The 21,545-nt window shown below is 44.6% G+C and overlaps 1 protein-coding gene and 1 long non-coding RNA gene across 2 annotated transcripts in view; one reads left to right on the top strand and one right to left on the bottom strand.

The window, feature by feature from the left end:
* Positions 1-9,386, bottom strand: part of LOC132461518 (uncharacterized) — a 76,857-nt gene extending 67,471 nt beyond the window's left edge. Inside the window, exon 1 of the long non-coding RNA XR_009526625.1 lies at positions 9,056-9,386. This is a non-coding gene — a long non-coding RNA (uncharacterized LOC132461518). The remainder of the gene's footprint in view (positions 1-9,055) is intronic.
* On the top strand, positions 709-14,124 carry LOC132461517 (carotenoid-cleaving dioxygenase, mitochondrial-like). Its single transcript, XM_060056655.1, has 11 exons — positions 709-907; positions 1,156-1,367; positions 2,912-3,027; positions 3,898-4,000; positions 4,381-4,509; positions 4,834-4,994; positions 6,188-6,355; positions 7,027-7,164; positions 8,581-8,763; positions 9,382-9,492; positions 13,226-14,124. The coding sequence occupies exons 2-11, from the start codon at positions 1,178-1,180 to the stop codon at positions 13,340-13,342; spliced, it is 1,416 nt and encodes a 471-aa protein (XP_059912638.1). The 5' UTR covers positions 709-907; positions 1,156-1,177; the 3' UTR covers positions 13,343-14,124.
* Positions 14,125-21,545: the final 7,421 nt, after the last annotated feature.

The following is a 21,545-nucleotide window of genomic DNA, read 5'->3' as shown; positions in this document are numbered from 1 at the left end:
ATATACTACTACAGTTTACTACATAAACTACAATCTACTGAAGTAAATTACAGAACTTTTATTATACTTTTATTTTGCTATAGAATACTACAATTACGATACCATAGTACTATATATACTGCATTACAATAATAACTGCAGTATGCAGTATTTTGTTTTTCTTTTAACTATGTCATTGTACTTTACCTAATGGATATTTTCAACTATCACTTTTTGTTGTTGCCATTTTTAACCATAGTGCTGTAACAATAATTCACTGCACATAAATTAGGCTTACAACCACCATTAACACAGTGTTTTCTACAGACTGCTAAAATACAAAAAAAATAGAACAAAAGTTTAACTTTCTTTAAACAGTTGATCATTTATTGTTTCTGAAATTTGGCAGCATTGTTCAGCTTTTGTCGTATAAATGCTTTTATGTTCGTATCAGTTACGTAGGTGAACTTCAACTTTGCAGCATCTGTGGGAATACACGTACTTTCCTTAACCACAACACACTAGAGTTGTGGTTTTCTAATTTAAACTTTCAGCAGGGGACGGTGAAGTTGAAAGGGTTCATATTCTACTTGTTAAGTTTTTCCCTCGCCTTGGTGTGTTTGCATACCGTTTTTTATCCGTGTTTAAGGTCTGGTAAGCTTAAGTCCTCGATGTGTAAGCCATGGCGGGTTTTATGTGTCTACATAAGACACCTTGCTCTCTCCGCAGATGACACCGTGCTGGGCGTCAGGGAGGAGCAGAGGGCCTCAGGGGTGCTTAAGGGCCTGGAGTGCATCGCCCCCCTGGTGCGCTCCGTGGAGGAGACCCCGGAGCCCATCCCCACCGCCGTACGGGGGACCATCCCCTCTTGGATCCACGGCAACCTGCTCCGCAATGGGCCCGGAAAGTTTGAGTTTGGGAACACGCAGTGAGTCCGAAACAAAAAGTGATGCCCATGATAATTGACTTCTTTATATTTATTGTGTTAATGATTTTTCTGTCAACTGAATATGTTGGTCCACTGATTTACTGGCCGCAAATGTCGGCAACCATTGGACAATGTTGTCCAAAATGTGTAAAATTCATTATCGGCAGATCAAGTGGCAATCTGTATCAGCCCAAATCCTCCCCATCCTAGGAGTAACGACGCCTTGAATGTTCCCCTCCCCTCCGCAGCTACAACCACTGGTTTGACGGCATGGCGTTACTGCATCAGTTCAAGATCCAGGAGGGAGAGGTGACCTACCGCAGTCGCTTCCTGCAGAGCGACTCCTACAGGAAGAACAGCGAGAAGGACCGCATCATGGTGTCCGAGTTCGGGACGCTGGCCCTCCCCGACCCCTGTCAAAACTTCTTCCAGCGCTTTCTCTCCCGCTTTGAGATGATCCGTAAGTGACCGGCTGAAATGAGGACTGGAAAGGTTGACTGTTCCTATAAGAGAGGGGTTAGTTACTGGATACTGTGTTCCTATAAGAGAGGGGTTAGTTACTGGATACTGTGTTCCTATAAGAGAGGGGTTAGTTACTGGATACTGTGTTACTATAAGAGAGGGGTTAGTTACTGGATACTGTGTTACTATGATGGAGGGGTAAGTTACTGGACACTGTGTTACTATGATAGAATGGTTAGTTACTGGATACTATGTTACTATGATGGAGGGGTTAGTTACTGGATACTGTGATAGTACAATAGAGGGGTTAGTTACTGGATACTATGTTACCATAATAGAGGGGTTAGTTACTGTACACTGTTACCATAATAGAGGGGTTAGTTACTGTACACTGTTACTATGATAGAGGGGTTAGTTACTGGATACTGTGTTACTATAATAGAGGGGTTAGTTACTGGATACTGTGATAGTCCAATAGAGGGGATAGTTACTGGATACTGTGATAGTCCAATAGAGGGGATAGTTACTGGATACATGGTGTTCTGGCTTCAAAATGTAGAATTTGTGGTGGCATTGGTTCTTTATCCTGTTTTAACAAGCTGCCTTTTGACCGATTGCTGTTTGACTTGAAAAAATATACCAGTACATGTGAAACAGAACCACGCAACATGCTCTGAAATATCACAGATTGAAGACACGCGACAGGGTGTGGCTGTTAAAATACACGCTATAGAAGATGGCCGTCTGGAAGGGTGCCCGTTCAGCTTGTGGCCAGCTGTGCTGTGTGAAGGCCTACTCACAGTTTTTAGACAACCACACGTTTCAAGACAAGATAATCACCAAGAGGGTCCGCAGCCTAGATGTAGGTATAGATGCTTTTATCTACCTGCCCTGGATAAAAGCATTTGCTAAATGACAAAATAAAACAAGAGCATTGTTAATATAATTCACAAATATTTAAGCCACAACATGCTCATGTCTTCTGTTAGAAGTCAGTGAGTGTGTTTCATAGCGCCTGTGGTTCATGGTGAGTGTGGTCCATAGAGTGTGGTCCATAGAGTGTGGTTCACAGTGTTTGGTTACATTTCCTTGGGCCTCCTCTGGTTGTACAGCGACGATGGGAAACAGATGTTCCTCTTCACGCCCAGCACTAGCGCGATGCATCCCCCAACCAATGTCTGCTGGTGAAGAGGTCACATGAAACGCAAAGAATGTTTACGAGGGAATGGCTGCAGTCTTGAACTTCCCTGCCTCATTCCGGTCACATGCTATGACTTCTGCGTTGAGTGCAAGTTCAGCATTCCAGCGGGCAAACAAGGGTGGATCTCTGGAGCCCTCATGTCACAAAACAGCTGTGTTGGCACACTGAGCGGGCAAACTCCTTAAATTAACTCCAGTTTTAAACTAAATTGCATTTCAAATACATGTATGAAATCAACTGAATCTGAAATATAGCTTGTCTATATATATATATATATAGATGGATGGATAGATATATAGATCGATCTGCAGTATAACGTTGTGAAAATTTTCTGATTGCAGAGCCCACGGACAATGCAAGTGTGAGCTTTGTGAAATACAAGGGAGACTACTACGTCAGCACCGAGACCAACTTGATGCACAAAGTGGATCCAGAAACCCTAGCGTCGATAGAAAAGGTAATCATTAACCACAAAATAAACCCCAATAGAACACATAAGAGCATCTGTTATTTACTGTTCCCTGCACCCAATTCACAACTGGTTGCTCATGCTTTTGGTGTTAGCCAGTGGAATGCACGCCCTCTCCCTCTACTTACTGCAGACTCTGTGGACACTTTAACAGTGTCCACAGAGTCCGAGATATCTGGGCGTTTCCTTTTAAGACTCATGTTTTCATGCAGGCTTTTGTCTAGAGCTATGCGGGTTGTACAGTATTTTATGCCTTTTTACACTTATGTTTTTTATTGTCTCATATTTATTTTATGATTGTGAAGCACTGTGGGACCTTTGTCTCTAAATTACGCAATATAAATAAACTTTACTTACTTACTATAGTTAAGGCCGGTTTTGCCAAGAATCCAGGTTGATTTAATTTAATTAATTGTTGATGTTGTCTATGTCGAAAAGCATGTCAACATAGACGCAGACATCGATATAGATATGCCAGCCCAGTGGTGGGTAAACTAATTATTGAAACGTGTGGATTTTTTTTTCTCTGAGCATTATTGGAGATAACTCCCTATCCACAGAAGTTAGTATGTGCTCACTTCTGTTGAAAAAAACGATGTACAGTCATGGGAGATGCTAAACACTCGTCTAGAACATAATTGATGTCAATGGCTAGCCAACTGCCTAATTCCTGAACGCAATGTACACCATGAGAAGCGGTGAATATAACAAAAATCCTGGCTAGTTTACATGTCAACAATGTAAACAACTAACTAAAATCAGCCAGAGCCTTTGAGATCTTGCTTTTTTTAGCTAACAAGTCAAACAGTCATGAGTAATGATTAACATTCATGGTTTTGTGTTATGTCTACATTGCAGGTCGACTGGAGTAAGTTTGTGGCTGTGAACGGGGCCACGGCCCACCCCCACTGCGACCCTGATGGGACGGTGTACAACATGGGCAACTCGTACGGCAGCAAAGGTGCGTATAGCCAGGCTGTGGGCAGTGGATAGCTCTCCCAACGTAAACATCAACATACCCCATTCCAAATACTGGAAATAAGAATAACAGCACCAGCGGGATCGTGTGACGTCACGTTTGTTCCTGTGTTTATGTGTGTGGGTGTGTTTCTGTGTACGTATGGAAGTGTTTGCTTATATTAGTTTTGGAGTCATCTTGGTGTGTGTGTGTGTGTGTGTGTGTGTGTGTGTGTGTGTGTGTGTGTGTGTGTGTGTGTGTGTGTGTGTGTGTGTGTGTGTGTGTGTGTGTGTGTGTGTGTGTGTGTGTGTGTGTGTGTGTGTGTGTGTGTGTGTGTGTAAGGGCACGGGGGTGTGTGTGTAACCCCCTGGTCTTGCTTGCAGGTGCGCTGTACAACATCGTGCGGGTCCCTCCAGAGAAGAAGGACTCCACTGACTCGCTGCAGGGAGCCACAGTGCTGTGCTCCATCATGCCTGCCAGCAAGTCCCACCCCTCCTACTACCACAGCTTCGGTGACTCACCGGGTGCCCCCGGCCTGGGAGAACCACCCGTATTTTTCCCAGATTCTCCACAGTCAAAGGATAATCACAGTGTTTGACGTTTTAGGGACAACATTTCATTTGCCCTCCTCTGGATTGCGTACGGAGCGATTGGTTATCACAATCGTTTTTAATGTACTATTTGTCAGGGCTGCCTTATTTAATCAGAAGATGACAAATAAGGTGTTTGACTACCAAAAGGTGTAATCGTAGAGAAATGTATACTAGCCTAAACATAATCGCATGCGTCGTTTAACTCGTCCCCGCTCTCCGTCCTCCGTCTCTATTCCCCGCCAGCGATGTCCGAGAATTACGTGGTTTTCATCGAGCAGCCCATCAAGATGGACCTGCTGAAGATCGTGACCTGTAAGCTGAGAGGGAAGGGGCTGAGCGAAGGCATCTACTGGGACCCCAAGCAGGACACCGTGTTCCATCTGGTGGACAAGAAGACAGGCCAGGTGGGTGGAGGCTGCAGGCTGCACGGCATTACACAAGGGTAATGGCCTGACCCAGAGAGCTCCACAGCACAGAGGCTCTCCAATTAACAATATACAATATCAAATAAGCAATGTTGGATAAGAGGTACTTGATTCATTATTTTTTTCTTCTGATTGCTAAGGCACTATCTTTGAAGCATTACACTTTTTTGCAAAACTCAATACACAAACCACAAAACCTTAATGCACAAAACCAGGAAAATATTATACATATCTTTTCAAAAACTCGTTCTCTCCTCTCCCTCATCTTACGTCTCGTCCACCTCCACTTCTTCACATCCTCCTCTTCTTCTTTTCCTTCCTCCTCCTTTTCCTCTTACGTCTTCCTCATCTTCTTCTTCCCCTTCCTCCTCCTCCTCCTTTTCCTCTTTTGTCTTCCTCATCTTCTTCTTCCCCCTCCTCTTCCTTGTCTTTCCAGCTCCTCCTGCTCCTCTATTTCTCCCCCTCTTACACTCCACCATTATTGGCCTCCATTGTTGTCTTCAACCAAACATTTACCTGTAGCCTATTCATATTGCTCAAGCTCTGATTTGTAAGTGAACTCATTATCTAAAAGTCGCCCATATCAATGTGGTTTCTAGAAGTGTGTAATCAAACGACTAACTGAGTGTAAAGCGGAGACAGGAATTCAGTTTGACTCATTGGATAAAGAATCAGTAATTAGGAGATGTGCAAATACTAGCTGCACTAGTACTAGTCAAAGCTAGGCAAGTTTATTTATACAGCTTATCTAAAACAGCCATAAAAAATATATATAAAATAAGAGTAAAGAATACAATACACAGAGGAAGGCTTTAAAAGAAAGAAGCTGTGAAGATAAACGCTTTGAGCCAGGTTTGAGCAAAGTTGCTTGATTTAAGGCTGGTCTCAAACTTTAGGAAGTTTCTACCAGCTGTTAGCTGCATAATGCTGAAGGCAGCCTCACCATGCTGCTCGTAGTTTTCATTAGAGAAACCGCAGTGAGGTCATGCTGGCCACTATGCTAGAATACCAATCCTTTGCTTCTTTGCACATTCTTCAACCATGTCGTGTACAGTACGACCTCAAGCGTGCAGTGTGTGTGTGTGTGTGTGTATGTAATTGCAGCCAGGCGTGCAGAACAGTCAGGCCAGGGGTTGGTGTGCATGTGATGTAATGTGGTGTCGTCTCCCCAGGCGAGCTTGGTGAGGTACCACACCAAGGCCATCTCCACCTTCCATCAGATCAACGCCTTCGAGGAAGACGGCTTCCTCATGCTGGACATGTGCTGCTCAGAGGACGGCCAGGCCATCAACAACTACCTCATCCAGAACCTACGCAAGTCTGGAGACGCCCTCGACCAGGTCAGCCAATGAGAGGCTCTCAGCCAATGAGAGGCTCTTGATCGTGGCAGCCAATGAGATGCTCTCAAACAGGTCAGCACATGGTTGATCTTTGTCAGGTCAGCCAATAAGACGCTCTCTATCGGTTCGGCCAATGAAAAGCTCTCCAATCTGCTCAGCCAATGAAGTGCTCGCCATCAGGTCAGCAGATCAAAAAGAAAATGTATCATGAGTAAGACACTCGCCATTAGGTGAGCCAATGACATGTTCTCCAGTAGGTCAGCGAATTAGATTGCCTTATAAGGTCAGCCAATCACCCACCTGAGTAATGTTCGAAAGCCATTATGTCACACACTGTGGAGAGGTGAGGAATGACGGCATCTAATTAAATGATCATGGCCATTGATCGTCGGTACAAGATCCAGGTTGGGGATTTGGCCCGGACCCTAGTGCCATGGGACCTTGGAGTGATCACATGGGGTCAGGACCTCGGTCTAACGTCTCATCTGAAAGAGAGTTCTCTCTGAAGGAAGGTGCCCCCCCTCACTGTCCTGGGCCATATTCCATAGGCCAGAGAGCCCCCCCCCCCCCCGACAAGCCTTGCTCAGCTTCCAAAGAACCCCGCAGTGCGAGGCAGGTAGCCATGTGCTTGTGTCACTAGAATACCTGCTGATGATGTGGTTGTCCTCCAGGTCTATAACGAGATGACCAGGGTGTTCCCCAGGCGCTTTGTCCTGCCGCTGGGTGTCACCAGCGACACCCCGAGTAACCAGAACCTCAACACCAGACCCGACAGCCTGGCCACCTGTTTAAAGACCGGCCAGGACAAGGTGAGCGGGGTCGCAGTCGCATTAGAAGAAGAAATAAGATGAATTATGAGGGGTTACTTGGTCTGCTTGAAAAGGTAGACCTAGAACTATAAACCTATACAGGCCAAAGCAAAGACAATGTTAATCCAAAACTATGGCTGTTTCCCAATGTGAAGGAAGCAAGCAAAACGGCCGCCCTTTTAAGGACGCTACATCATAGAACGCCGACAAGCACTTTTCCAATGTTGAGAACACTCGGAATTCCGCGCCCTTTTCACGATCTTTAGTTTTGAGAATTCCGAGATTTTTCAAGGTTGCATCGATGGATCATCAACGAGCCAAAATTCCCACAATCCTTTGAGTTCACACGCTGCGCGGGGTATTAAGTTATTTGAACGTTTTCAGAAGTATTTTGCGCCCTATTTCTTTTATAGATCATGCAAATGCAAAAAATTTACTGTGCGATTTTTTTTTTTTTGCAAACGTTTTTGCAACGTAATGATAGGCAAAATTTTGCTTGGATTGATTTGTTATAATATGTAAGTAGCTGGTGTTTAAACAAACTACTGTCCCAAATAACAATTTCAATAATTAAAATATTTACCACAAGCAATATTAATGCGCTTCCACACTAGCGAGTCGTTCCAAACTCTGAACGCTACAAACGCTAGCCGGCCCTCTAGCTAGCACTCTAGCCTCATCTCCATAGGACGCGACTCGCAAGGAAGTGTTCTAACTAGTCTGCAGCCTTCACTTTAGGAAACAGCCTATATTCATCAAAATAATCTGAAAAAACTAACAATAAATGTTGGCCTGCAATGTGTGTGTAATATCTGTATTTTTAAATTACCTGAGGATTGTCAATATTAAAGGCACCCAGTGCAACTTTATGTAAACATTCAATTTCTAGTCTTTTTTACACGTAGTAAGTTTCAATAACTCCATACCATTACATATCGACATTCAAGGAGCAAAGATGAGACGTCGTTGTGTGGTGAGAACTGATAGAAAATCGTAAACAACAACAATCGCCGGTGGGGAGAAGCCATTTTTCCATTGACTGGAAGCCTGCTTTATTTATTGTAGGTTACAAAAAATAAAGAAAATGGCGGCATTGTTGTTGTTATCGATTTTGTATCAGTTCTCACCACACAACGACGTCTCATCTTTGCTGCTTAAATGTCGGTATGTAATGGTATGGAGTTATTGAAACTTACTACGTGTAAAAAAGACTAGAAATTGAATGTTTATTTTTAAGCCTCGAAAGTTGCACTGGGTGCCTTTAACAAACGTTTGCTACTTAGTTGAAATGCATATTTTTTCTTTACATGCCGATCTTTGACAATGTCGTGACACGGCGATCAATTAATCAATATTGGGTTGTGCCTTACAGTAGTTAATATAAATAGGAGGGTTCATGTCTCTCTCTGTGAGCAGGTGTTGTGCCAGCACGAGGATCTCCATGGCGACGATCTCCTTGACTACGGAGGCCTGGAGTTCCCTCAGATCAACTATGGGCAGAACAACACGCGGCCGTACCGCTACTTCTACGGCTGTGGCTTCAGACACCTGGTGGGGGACTCCCTGCTGAAGATGGACCTCAAGGACAAGTCCCTCAAGGTGGGCTGGGAGGAGCCCACGAGGTGTCTGTCATACAGGACATGATGTACCGACGCAATAATTAAACGCGTACATTGATCCTCAACTGCCTTGAATTGCATCTTGAAGTTAGTGATATTAGCAAGAGCTAAGTCGACAACCCATAGGGGGGGGTGTGTGTGTGTGTGTGTGTGTGTGTGTGTGTGTGTGTGTGTGTGTGTGTGTGTGTGTGTGTGTGTGTGTGTGTGTGTGTGTGTGTGTGTGTGTGTGTGTGTGTGTGTGTGTGTGTGTGTGTGTGTGATGCAGTCTTTACTTAAAGTGGTGCATGGAATGTTGATGTTATAGTAACATATAGCAACCCTAAGCTTTAAATAATACAAAATACAACAACAGTGGGTGTTAAACAATTACACAGAAATGACAAGAAACACAAACTTTTCAAGCAGACTTTAACTCAAAGGATTTGGAATACATTCTTAACAAAAATGCGTTGATTTTTTTTTTTCAATGGGTGACTTTGGCGTAGTCTGTACATTTTTTAGCAGGTGAGCTATTAACACAAAGAATCTGCCATATCTAAATGTTTCCAAACTTCATAAACCTTCATTGTGTGTGTGTGTGTGTGTGTGTCCGTCCCAGGTGTGGCAGCAGCAGGGCTTCTACCCGTCTGAGCCGGTGTTCGTGCCCTCGCCCGACGCTGTGGACGAGGACCAAGGAGTCATCCTCTCTGTGGTGCTCACACCCTCACAGGTACGGCTGCGTTCACAGCATGTCTCCACGTTGGGACTCAGAGACCTGGATCTCCGCAGAGCTGCCAGAGTTTGAAGTCCCCCGTTACATTAAGGGGTCCACAACAAGGGGGCAGTGAAGCGTTTCTGACCCCAAATGTGCGTGAACTAGGGATGAGTCGGTCGCGACCGATTCGTTCACAACGAACAAATCCCGAACGTGAACGACAAGAACTGGTTCCCCAAAACAAGAAGAACTGGTTCTTTGATTCATTTTTTTAACATAAAAAAAAATATGGTCACGTAAATAAAATATACAAACGAACAGAGCTTCGTCTCCCCGCGACCTTATATCGATTGAGTCTACAACGTTCTCAAAGATTCAGCCAATGAGAGGTAGCAATGGTGTTGCCATGGCACCTGGGTAAACAAATGACAAGGTGGTACCGTCGAATTTGCGCGCTTTCTCTGTCTGACGTATCTTGGGTCATACCATTCGACGTGGGGCCACTCCTATATCCCCCTACATTTCCGAAAATAGACTTGACCTCCATCTATTGGATAAACGCATTTCCCAATCCCAGGAGTCTTGGGATTGGGAAATGCGTACGTAAATTCAAGAACAAACAAACAAACAAAGATATTAAACTGCAGTTCGTATTTTTTATTTATGACCATGAAAGTTCTGTAATGCCTGAATAATGAAGAATTAAATGTAAAGTAAAATAAAATTATAAATATAAAACCATGAATGAAATATAGAGAGTAAGCAAGTGGTATAAATATTGGTGGGACGTTTGGTTGTATTATATAGTATATCTTGTTGATTTTCACGCGGGGTAGAGCCTAGAAGTCGCTTAAATTATGCGCAGGGACGTCTCGCGGGGAGGGGGGCAGACACCTGTGAGATTCCCTGAAAAATGACGTAATCTGACGTAGCGAACGAATCAAAACGAACAAATCAAACGAACGAATCGTTACAGTGAACTGAATTGAAAGAACTAGTTCCCGGAAAATAATCATTTTGCCCATCCCTAGTGTGAACGGACTCGAAAGATCGACGGGCGAATGGAAAGATTGATTCAAAGTTGTTGCAGAATCATTCAAATGCACTGCTGAAAAGCAGTCGGTTTTTCACAACCAACTGAAAGCAAAGTGCAGCCGTGCCACTTCTATCGGGACAAGAGGTGGTTACAGTTTTTAGGAAATTAAACACGACTTTTTACATAACTTGATAATGCATGGTGCAAAATTACAACATGCGTACCCAGTAGTTCTTTATAGAATCATGACAATGTGCTCTTGCGTGGGAGCCCTGTCCCAGCGGCGGCCCAGAAGGTCATTAGTCATTAGTCCTTTAGCTCGAATCACCTTGACATTTCTAAAAACCCTTTATACAGAAACCCAGAAGAGTAGCTCGGGGAGAATGATGGTACATGCTGTGGGGATACTTTTGTTCTCCTATTGTGCAAAATAAATATATTTATACTTTTATTCAGACATAAGGATTCGGGGTGGTGTCTTCCAGTGTGGTCGAGTTCATCTCACCAATTAAAGTTAAGGGGACTCACCCTCGAGAACAAAAGTTACACTACACAACAGTTAAACCACACAACGGTTAAACCCACCCAGCTACACTCAGGCGGTACATTTTACCTGAACTAACACAACTGTGTGCACAAACGACTCGCAGGAAAAAAATTGCGAGTGCCCATCCATTTGAGATGAATAGAAGCTAGCACCCCCATACGCGCGAGATAGAAAAGACGCCAGATCAAATGCCTACGTAGGCGACGCCGAAGGTTGTGTGAGCTGAGGTCTGCAGAACTGCCATCCCAAACCGCTAGATGGGAGCGTAGGAGAGCATTCAAGATGGCACCAATGGCAAAATATAACGGTGTGTTCTGTGTGCATACAATAAAATAAAGTAGGCCAAATATACTAAAGGTTTCTGGCATATCCGTGTCTCTCAGATTGTTCATTATACAGGCCGTAACAATAACTGTTGGTTCCCCTTCTCTGCTGGCCTCTTGATGCATGCAGAGTATGCCTGGAGTCTTCAACAGCGGGTTGTCCATTCGTTCCTTTAACATAGTTAAGGTGGTGGATGACAGTTTGGATAGAAAGGGACCGAAGTGATTTTAGATGGACTGTATTCGCTTGCAAAACAAAGTAGCTTTTTGAAAAAGGACAGATTACTTTCAGATCAGTTTGGACATTGGACAATATTTCACTCAATTGGAGTGCTGATATTAGTTTTCAACGTGTGGTTTTCCTAATATCAAGGGCATCGTGTGGCACTCAGGAATGTGTGAAACTGTAAAATGTGTAAACAAGTCTCATCTGATTTATTTTGGCTCTCAATGAGCTATTGAGTTTAGGAAGAAAAACAGGGGAAATATTGAACGTCAAACTAAAGTCCTCGTCTATCCGAGACAAACCAAATACATAAAATGCCTCTTAATGAGAGTAGAATTCTCGACTGCGTCATGCGTTATTATGTTAGATAAATTTGTTCTTTCATATAAATATATGAAGAAAAGGTTAATGTCATTATTTCCATGTTTATTATATTCTACATTATCTCCTACTAAACAATGTATGTCTTCCCTTGCGTGACCCCTCCAATGAAAAACAGTGCAGCCGTTCTGTCTGGAGGTGTGATTGTAATTATAAGAAAATCCAAAAAATGTCAGTATACCACTCACAAATAATAGTAAAAAAAAAAAAATATATATATATATAAGCACACACAGAATGCATTTGCAAACATGGAACATGTGACATTGGTAATGAAACAGACATAATGCCTGATTTGGTTTAGATGATCAGAGACGTGTTCTGCCTGTAGTCTGAGACGGGTTGGGTTCTAGTCGCACTCTCGCTTTACCAAGGAGGAATATAAATATTGGCTCTGACCAACGCAGGCTGGGGGAAAACATTCTAGTCCTCCATATAGCAGATAATGGACATGACAGGTTAGTTGTGCTTTGTGAAAATAACACCACACACACGCCTACAAAAGCTGTTATTTAACACCACACAACCCCAAAGTTATTTTCAAAGTAAACTCATGAACTACGATGCCGTTTACAGCGAGCAACTTTTGAAAAACGTCCACTCAGACCCGGAGTATACGGGTGATATAAGTTCAGGTAATGAAGCGATATGTGGGCAAGAATAAAACCTTTTACGACCACACGCGTTCCTGCTGATGGTGGCTATCGGAGGATATTTATCACGATTTTTATAGGGCTGTTGGCTGCAGAAAGAGAGAATTACAGGCCAGGGTTGTAGCTTGGACGGAACAATAAGCAGGGAGACTGCAGACGTAAGCACGCGCTGCTCTGAGTACAGCGGAGACACACTACAATATAGTGGCTCGTAAATTGGATGCACTATAATCGATGGAGTCCTTCCTTTTGGGCATTTGTGGTGTTTTTTTTTTTTTTTGGATGATTTATATTGCAGAGTTGAATCAACTGAATTGAATTGCTTGGGGTGGCTGACTGCAGGGTTAAGCACTGTCCCGATATAATGAGCTGGAGAAGGAAAACAAAGTGTGCTTTTTAAAATGCTCTAGAAGAGAAGCTCAGATGTTTGTCTTGGTGAAACAATGGAACCATGTTTATATTTTATCATGTATTATATTTGAATAAAACTACCCAAAGCAAATTTCAAGAATTACTATTGTGTTAACCCAAATTAATTATATAATTCGTATGTCAATGTTATTATGTCTTATCTTTTCATAGGATAAAGGAACCTTCCTCCTTGTCTTGGATGCCCAAACATTCGAGGAGCTGGGAAGAGCTAATGTGCCGGTCAACATTCCCTACGGATTCCATGGAACCTTCAACCCAACCGCCTAAACATATCGGTCTAAACCCGCCCTGACCAACGTCCAGGGGGACAGTGTTCTCATCACAGCGCTCCCAGGGTGGGACTCTGGGACAGGGCCGACCCAGGGGTAGGACAGAGAAGGTATTAACATAAAATGAATCAACTAATTTTGAACCAATATTGTCACATGTAGATTGACACGACAATTTTCCTATTGTGATTCCTAGTCAAGTTTAGTCTGAATTGTGTGAACTGCCTTACAAAGTACACAATTTGAGATTTCAAATGGGTTGATATGAAAGATCTGAGTGATATCAGAGCTCGGTACTATACACATTTATCAGGTATCATACCTAAATGTAGGTACGATTAGAGAATGGTTAAGAGTGAGCTACAAACAACCCCAAATCTCCCTCCATCTGTGCTCCCTCCCTGTGCAGGTGTTTTTGTATTGATAAGTGTTGCATTTCAAGCATCTGTGATTGACAAGCAAGATGTTTGCTATTGAATAAGTGAATTCATGTTCAAAGTGATATGTTCCATGGCTCAGACAGAGGCTGCTTTAGCTGATCACCATGATCTAAGCCATACATAATGGCTTTATATTCTTGAATGATTGTAATCATCTCTGATTTACATACATCAAACATATACGTTATTAGTTGTATACAGTATATCTTGTAACCACTAGGTACAATAGGGATATTCTTTTGACTGCTTAGAGGTACTGTGACTCTCAGAAGGCTATTTCCAGTATAAGAATAGACAAAATCAGGTCAGTTGCTCTTTTTATGTGACGCATCCACCAAAGTTGCCAACCAAGACTTCCCATTGGATACATGATAGGCTTAGCTGCTGCAGGACCCTTAGCCAATCCACACACCCAAGTGCCTGAGGAATACAGGCAATTGTTTATATGCACTTGAATCTAACTGGGGTTCAGCCAAATCAACAACTTTTTCATATTCATATTTTTTTATGAATTTTTTGTATCCACTGTATGATTGAATATTGTGTTTAAACGACTTATATCATTTACTGAGAACTGCATGCATGGAATAAAAATATCATATTCTCATGTTTGGACGTTTTAATGTGGAAATCTTGTTTTCAAACAGCTAATTAATTAAAATGTCTTTCAATTCACAGTCAAAAGTCCATGTGGCATTTGCCAATTCCATTTGCAACGGTTAATAATGTAATTCTTAATGCACTATAATCGATGGAGTCTTTCCTTTTGGGCATTTGTGGTGTTTTTTTTGTTTGGTTTTTAATGATTTATATTGCAGAGTAGAATCAACTGAATTGAATTGCTTGGGGTGGCTGACTGCAGGGTTAAGCATTATCCCGATATAACGAGCTGCTAATTAATTAAAATGTCTTTCAATTCACAGTCAAAAGTCCATGTGGCATTTGCCATTTCCATTTGCAACGGTTAATAGTGTAAATACAAAAAAAAAAAATACTAAATTAATCAATGTGTGTTGTTAAACTTTATGGACAATATACCATCTCTTAAGAATATATTCTTAAACATACCTATAATACTATATCGAAACATGGAACAGAATGATAATGATTGAAAGATAATCATTAACTAACTAAAAGTGAAATATTTTTTCTTTGAAAATAGTTCTTCCTCAAAAATAATTGCACTGCGGTGCATGCTGTTGCCTGTAACGGCCACGCAAGGGCGCTCTATCACTTGCTATGACCCGACGCTACATGAGCACGCACTGCACACAGCAAAACCGTCTCAATAGCTTAAACTTGATAATTCACGGTTATTTTCAAACATTTAAATATTGCACCCGTGAGCAAAAACACTGACGATCTTTTTCATCATAAGTATTCATATAGGCTACATCTTATGTTTTGAATCAGAGCAGAGAGCCAGTCACTTGATAAAGCAGTGCCAGGATTCAGTCCTCCTCCCCGAGGTATCCCCGCTGTGAACAGCGTGTGTGTGTGTGTGTGTGTGTGTGTGTGTGTGTGTGTGTGTGTGTGTGTGTGTGTGTGTGTGCAGAATCTAAAACAAGCACCGGTCCATTAGTTACAATATTCATAAATATGACCATGACCATGGTCTACTGTCATTTCTAACAATAGCCGTATAATGGCACCTCTATGCCTACACACAGCACACATGACAGGAAATCGATATTATTATCAATTTAGTGGGACTCGTTGCAAATGTTATTGTCATGAATACTGATGGATCATGAATAAAGTTAATTTGTTGGGCATGTTTTGCTGATCTGAGGTCGGTTAGGTCATGCACACTGCACAAGGTGGTAAGATGTGAAGGGTTGATAGGGAGTATAACTGAGAAACTCCAAATAATATTAAATGCGGCCTATATGAACTTAAATCACTTTTAGACCTGTTCCGGTCCTTCCTTATTTTGGTAATTATTTTGATGAAATTCTATTCAAGCAATTTTTTATTGTGTAATTCAAGGTATGTTTATCTTTGTAAAAACAATAAAATAGGGGTTTGAGAGAGCTTTTCAACCCTTTTTAGTGAAAACTGGCTAAGGGGCATTTTAAAGTATAATTTAAAATGCATGTATTTTTAAAATTGTTATTTATCTTTTAAATCTTCATCAAAAAATTATTGAAGGGCAAAATAATATGTACCAACTCCCCAAAGGAGCCCAGCTCAGACCCTGTCTGCAGAAACACACCTTCACATTAACATAGTGTCACAATGCACTGGAGGTCAGCGCTCATCATACGTTCTGACAATGTTGGACACAAAGATAGGTAGATCTATCCATCCATCTATCAGTCAAACCAACTATCTATCTATCTTTCTTTCGATCCATCTATCGAAATATTGATGGTTAGACATACAAACAGAAAAATAGATAGATGAGCAGGGAGACAGACAGACAGACAGATAAATATATATAAATACATATATAAATACAGACAAAGGTTCCTGTATATATAGACGAATAAAGCTAATTAAATAGATGGATAGAGAGATATAGAGATAGAAAGAGATACAGCAATATGAAGATAGAAAGATAGAGACACAGCATGAGAGAGAGAGAGAGAGAGAGAGAGAGAGAGAGAGAGAGAGAGAGAGAGAGAGAGAGAGAGAGAGAGAGAGAGAGAGAGAGAGAGAGAGAGAGAGAGAGAGAGAGAGAGAGAGAGAGAGAGAGAGAGAGAGAGAGAGAGATAGATAGATAGATAGATAGATAGATAGATAGATAGATAGATAGATAGATAGATAGATAGATAGATAGATAGATAGATAGATAGATAGATAGATGTTTCTGTTGGTGTTCTTGAAAGGAGTTATTGTATTATGGGGTGTTACCTGAGAGAAGCACAGTATAACAGATCTACCTACTGATTGAGTTGATTGTCGTTTTAGCTATAGATGATTTGGTTTGTTTTTGTTGTATGGGAAATTAAAACTGTTTAAAATGTCTACAGTTTAAACAATGTACCGAAAATAAATTCCACAAGCGTTAAACTGAGGTATTATAATCACAATGTAACATTCTCCTTCAGATACACACGTAGAAAGCACTTGACTAGATATTTTTTTACTTTCAAATTATACAGATTATAAAGGAAACAAATATTTTATTCATGAATAATCATACGATGATTTGAGTGTGTGTGTGTGTGTGTGTGTGTGTGTGCGTGCGTGCATCATTTACGAATCAGGGACATACCCCCCCCCCCCCCCCACACACACACACACACCCACACACACACACACACACACACACACAAATCCATGCATAAACCCTCACTGCAGTCTTAACACATTCAGTCTGCTTCACTTTATCCAATAAAAAAAGGTCTGACATGTCAGTTAAGGGTTGCATGTGGGGGTAGCCGTACTATGCTATCGCTTATGGGGGAGGTCTGCTATTGGCCGATCTTACGCATACTAGTGGCCAATAAGAGAAGGCTGGATCCCTCCTCTCCTAGCAACAAGACTCTTTTTTTATTATTATTATTCCGAGCAGCGCAGTGAGCAAACTGAAAGCCATAGTATTACAACACGAATGATATTAGCGTAACATCTTCCTCGCGACGGCAGCGAACCAACGAATGATATCCCTTTTACCACTCCCTTGCTTTTTCTTTTCTATCCTCCTCCATCTCTCTCTCCCCCGGCCCCTCCTGACCCACTCTCTCTCTCCCTCCCTCTCTTCTCTCTCTCCCCCTCTCGTTCTTCTCTTTCCCCTCTCTCTCTCTCTCCCCTTCTCTTGTTCCTCTCTCTCTCGCTCTCTGCCTTTCCCTCTTAACCTTCTCCCTCTCTCTCCCTCTCCTCCTCCCCTCTCTCTCTCCCCTTCTCTCGTTCCTCTCTCTCTCGCTCTCGGCCTTTCCCTCTTAACCTTCTCCCTCTCTCTCCCTATCTTCCTCCCCTCTCTCTCTCTCCATCTCCAGATAGAACGGAATCGGCCGACTCCTTGCCTGCCACCTTAAAGGAGCAGCACTGTCGTACGTTTTCTTTCCTTTTTCCTTTTTTCCCCCCTTGAGGTGCATTCTGGGTATTGATGTGTACTCGTTGACCTCAGCTCTGCGCGGCGAAGGGGCCTCTTGCAGGAGGCAGCGAGGGAACAGACATATCACTTCCAGCACCAGGCCCCAGCAGGCCCCCTGTCTTATATAGCAGCCTTTCTTCTTCTCTCCGCGCTAATGGTCGCTCCCAGCCCTGGCCGCCGCGGCGATGCTACACACACACACACACAACGTTAATGTATGGCTTTAATAACCCTCTGATCGGAACAACCATACACTAAAAAGGATTCATGCTATTCATTTGATAATAAACAAACAGGAATGAGCGTTTTGTAAAAACAAGTCAGTCTCAGTTAACCCCAGATTAGTTAACCCCAGGGGGGGGGGGGGATAAAGACGTTAACTGTAAGGACATGTGACCGTGATGGTAAGTGACACGTCGGTGAGCGTCGGCGTGGGACAACACCTGTTGCCGGGGGCTACCGCGGCGGCGGCGGCGCATGTGAACATGGCTCTGTGACCCTTTGACCCCTCCACCCCTTCCTCGCCCCCTAACATTCCCCATCCACCCCCCCACCCCCCCGTTGGCCTGCCCTTTGGGAGCGGGAGGGAGAGGAGAGAGGGAGCACAGCACATGTTGGGCTATCTGGTGCCCACTGGCGTCCCGGCGGCTGATTGGCTACTGTAAGGCGGGGGTGGGGGGGCTGGGGCCGCAGATAGAGACGGAGACTGAGTGAAGACTGAGTGGGTCAGGGTCATCAGGCACCGCAGGGTCATCCCAGTACCGGGTAGAGCCGGATAGAACCTGCACGAGGGGCTGTTCTTTCAGGGTATGTCCTGCTCAAGCCATGCCCCCTTTTAGTTTTATCCGACTAGAAACGGAGTTTGGTTGCTGGTGAGGAGGGGTTTGGGGGGGGGGGGGGGGGGGGGTGATGAATGAGTGAATGACTGAACAGCATTCTGGATGAACCTGTTGTTTCTGCTACCTCGGACCAGCATGCCTCCCGTCTGACTCACTCAGTCACCGGCCCATGTGAAATGTGACACGGGGGCGATCCGACCGTCCCTCTCAGAACCCCCCACACCCCGACCGCCTGACCCTTAACGGGTCAATCAGAGCCTGCAGAACACAGAGAGGTTGGCAGGTTCCAGGTAGAGAATAATTAACCCCCCCCGCCCCCCGCCCCCCGCCCCAGGCCCTCACAGAGCCTTCCGTTCAGGGCCTCGGCGCGGACAAAAGCCCCGTCGCTGGAGCTCATTCCAGGCCGGCTTCAATGTGCCGGGTGGGTGGGGGGTCCGGTGGGAAGGAGGGAGGGGGGATCGGGTGGTGGTGGTGGGGGGGGGGGACAAGGAAAAAGCATTCCCTCTTTGAAGTTGTGCCCTCTCCCCCCCCCCCCCCCCCTTCCATCCTCCCGGGGGCCCCTCCTCCCCCCCCCCCCTCCTCCTGTCCAGTGTATCAGACCGTTACAGTGTGGACACCCCCAGCCCGCCCCCCTCGGCCCCCCGCTCCCCCCCTCCCCCCCCTCCACCACCACCACCTCCACCAGCCCACCCCCTACTCAACCTCAGCTAACCCTCTGCTAGCCCACCCTGCTCCGGAGGAATGCCGCCTGGGCTGCCCCCGCCGCCACCGCTGCTGCCGCGGCCGACGCCGGCCGCGGCCGCTCTTTAATATTCCGTGGCCCTGGCTGCCCTCAGATTTGGTGGTGCGGCGTTAACGCGAGCTGACACCGCAGATTAGCCACAGACATCAGGAATGCCACGGCCTGTCGTGCCACATGGACCTTCGCCAAAAAACGCTAGCCTTCCGCCGGACACACAGGGGCTACGGGGAGAGGGCCAGGGACAAACAGGGCCGCCGCCACCGCCAGGGGGGGTGGGGGGGGGCGCCCGACAGGTGTTGGGGGTGGGGGAAGTTCCACGCCACGGCGAGGAACTTCTTAAAGGAAGACCCCGCTCACGACCCTGGGGGCTTCATGGTTTATTGTATCTGGGTTTGGTTGGATGTTATTGTGGGATGTTATTATTATACTCAGCTAATGGGGCTCCTCCCGTAAACAAATACAAACATTAACAAACTCCCTGTCAGCCGTGCTGTTGCTTAACCAGAGCTGTGTCTGGGGTGAGGGTCTACACAGACACCCAAGAGACGGTCCTGAAGGCTGAATACCGAAGCTACTCTGTCGTACTTGTTTAATGTGTTGCTGTGCATAAGCATCCATCTGTGTCTGTTAAGACTATGAAGCAAAACATCGTGCTGCTCCAGAGTTGGCAAAGCTTCAGATTTGACATGGATGTGCCACCAGGCTTTGGCTGATGCAAGTCCTGTAGTTTTATGAAACCAGTTGAATGTCACCTGTAGGGGGACGGCAGAAAGTTTCAAATTGACAGTGATTTGTGGAATTTCTCTAGTGTAAATATGCTCTTTATACTTTGGATATTACTTCAACAATGATAATAATGCGGACGGATCAACGTAGAGCAAAACGCACGATTCAACTCGGGGAAAAAGCTAATTAAGATTCAAACTGCGAGACAGCGTCTGCAGAAGGAACAAACTTTATGCTTCAGGACAGTTTTATAGAGAGGAGAGCCTTAGTGTCTGAGGTGAATCCTATGAGGACAGAACGCACGGATAAGGAAGAGCAACCGAACACAGACACCATCTCAGGGGGTGTCTGTGCATCTGTTAGGGGGAATGATGCTGGAAATGACAGGGATGGGGGGGGATGGGTTGAGGGGATGAACAAGGGGATGTCTTGGAGTGTGTGACAGTACTGCTTGGGGGGAGAACAATCAGTGAGTAAAGTAAGCAGCCCGTACCTGTTGGGCTGCCTTCCCCTCTCTGCTGGCCACCAGTAAACGCTCTACAGCAGGGGTCTCAAACTTGCGGCCCGGGGGCCAATTGAGGCCCGCGGGATGATATTTTGTGGCCCCCTACTTGACATCAAAGTTTAGTGTTGTTGTCAAATGCACCTTTTTGCTGAGTGGCTTGCCACGCTTTTTTATCGCTTGTGATAGGGTGACCAGATGTCCCGGTTTTGCCGGGACAGTCCCAATTTTGAGTTGCGTGTCCTGAGTCCCGCCAAAAGCCAAAGGACGCTAAAATGTCCCGGTTTCCACCAACCGCTATGAAATGTCCCGTGTTGTCAGAGATACCATAGCCAACGTGATCTAATGATAGCCCGATCATTAACTTAGATTGGGTCAGTTGTGCTCCTTTCTTTTGGATAATTGATGCGGCCCAGCCTGACCCAGACTCTACCTCCAGCGGCCCACAGGTAGGTTGAGTTTGAGACCCCTGCTCTACAGTGATGTGGAGTTCAAAAGGGTGATGCAGAAGAACGGATTTAGGTACCACCGTCACCCCTGGTTAGGTTCCACCGTGGTAAAAAGGTCCAGCTCAAGTAGAAAACGGTGCAGATCGGGTCGGAGAGCGGCGCCATGAGATTGGATTGCCCATTAACAGGCGGGGAGCGTCCGAACCGTAGGCCTGCTGCTGAAGTTGACGAATCACTCGGGGCGGGGGGGAAGCTAAAATATTCTTGTTCCTCTGGAATGGGGAGTGAAACTGAATACCAAGCAGCTCCAAAGCAACGGTCCCTCTCCGGGGAAGAGAGTAAAGATAGGAAGGAGATGGAGATGGGATGGAGATGGATGACGAGGTGACACCGTGGAGTCGTCCGCTGCCGGGGTAAACAGACTGATGAAGATAAAGACACCGTTGGAAGCACATGGCTTG

This window comes from Gadus macrocephalus, chromosome 7, assembly GCF_031168955.1.
Source record: "Gadus macrocephalus chromosome 7, ASM3116895v1".
In the NCBI taxonomy this organism is placed as follows: Eukaryota; Metazoa; Chordata; class Actinopteri; order Gadiformes; family Gadidae; genus Gadus; species Gadus macrocephalus.
The sequence above is the reverse complement of the archived record's forward strand: the minus strand, read 5'-3'. Positions and strand labels throughout refer to the sequence as shown.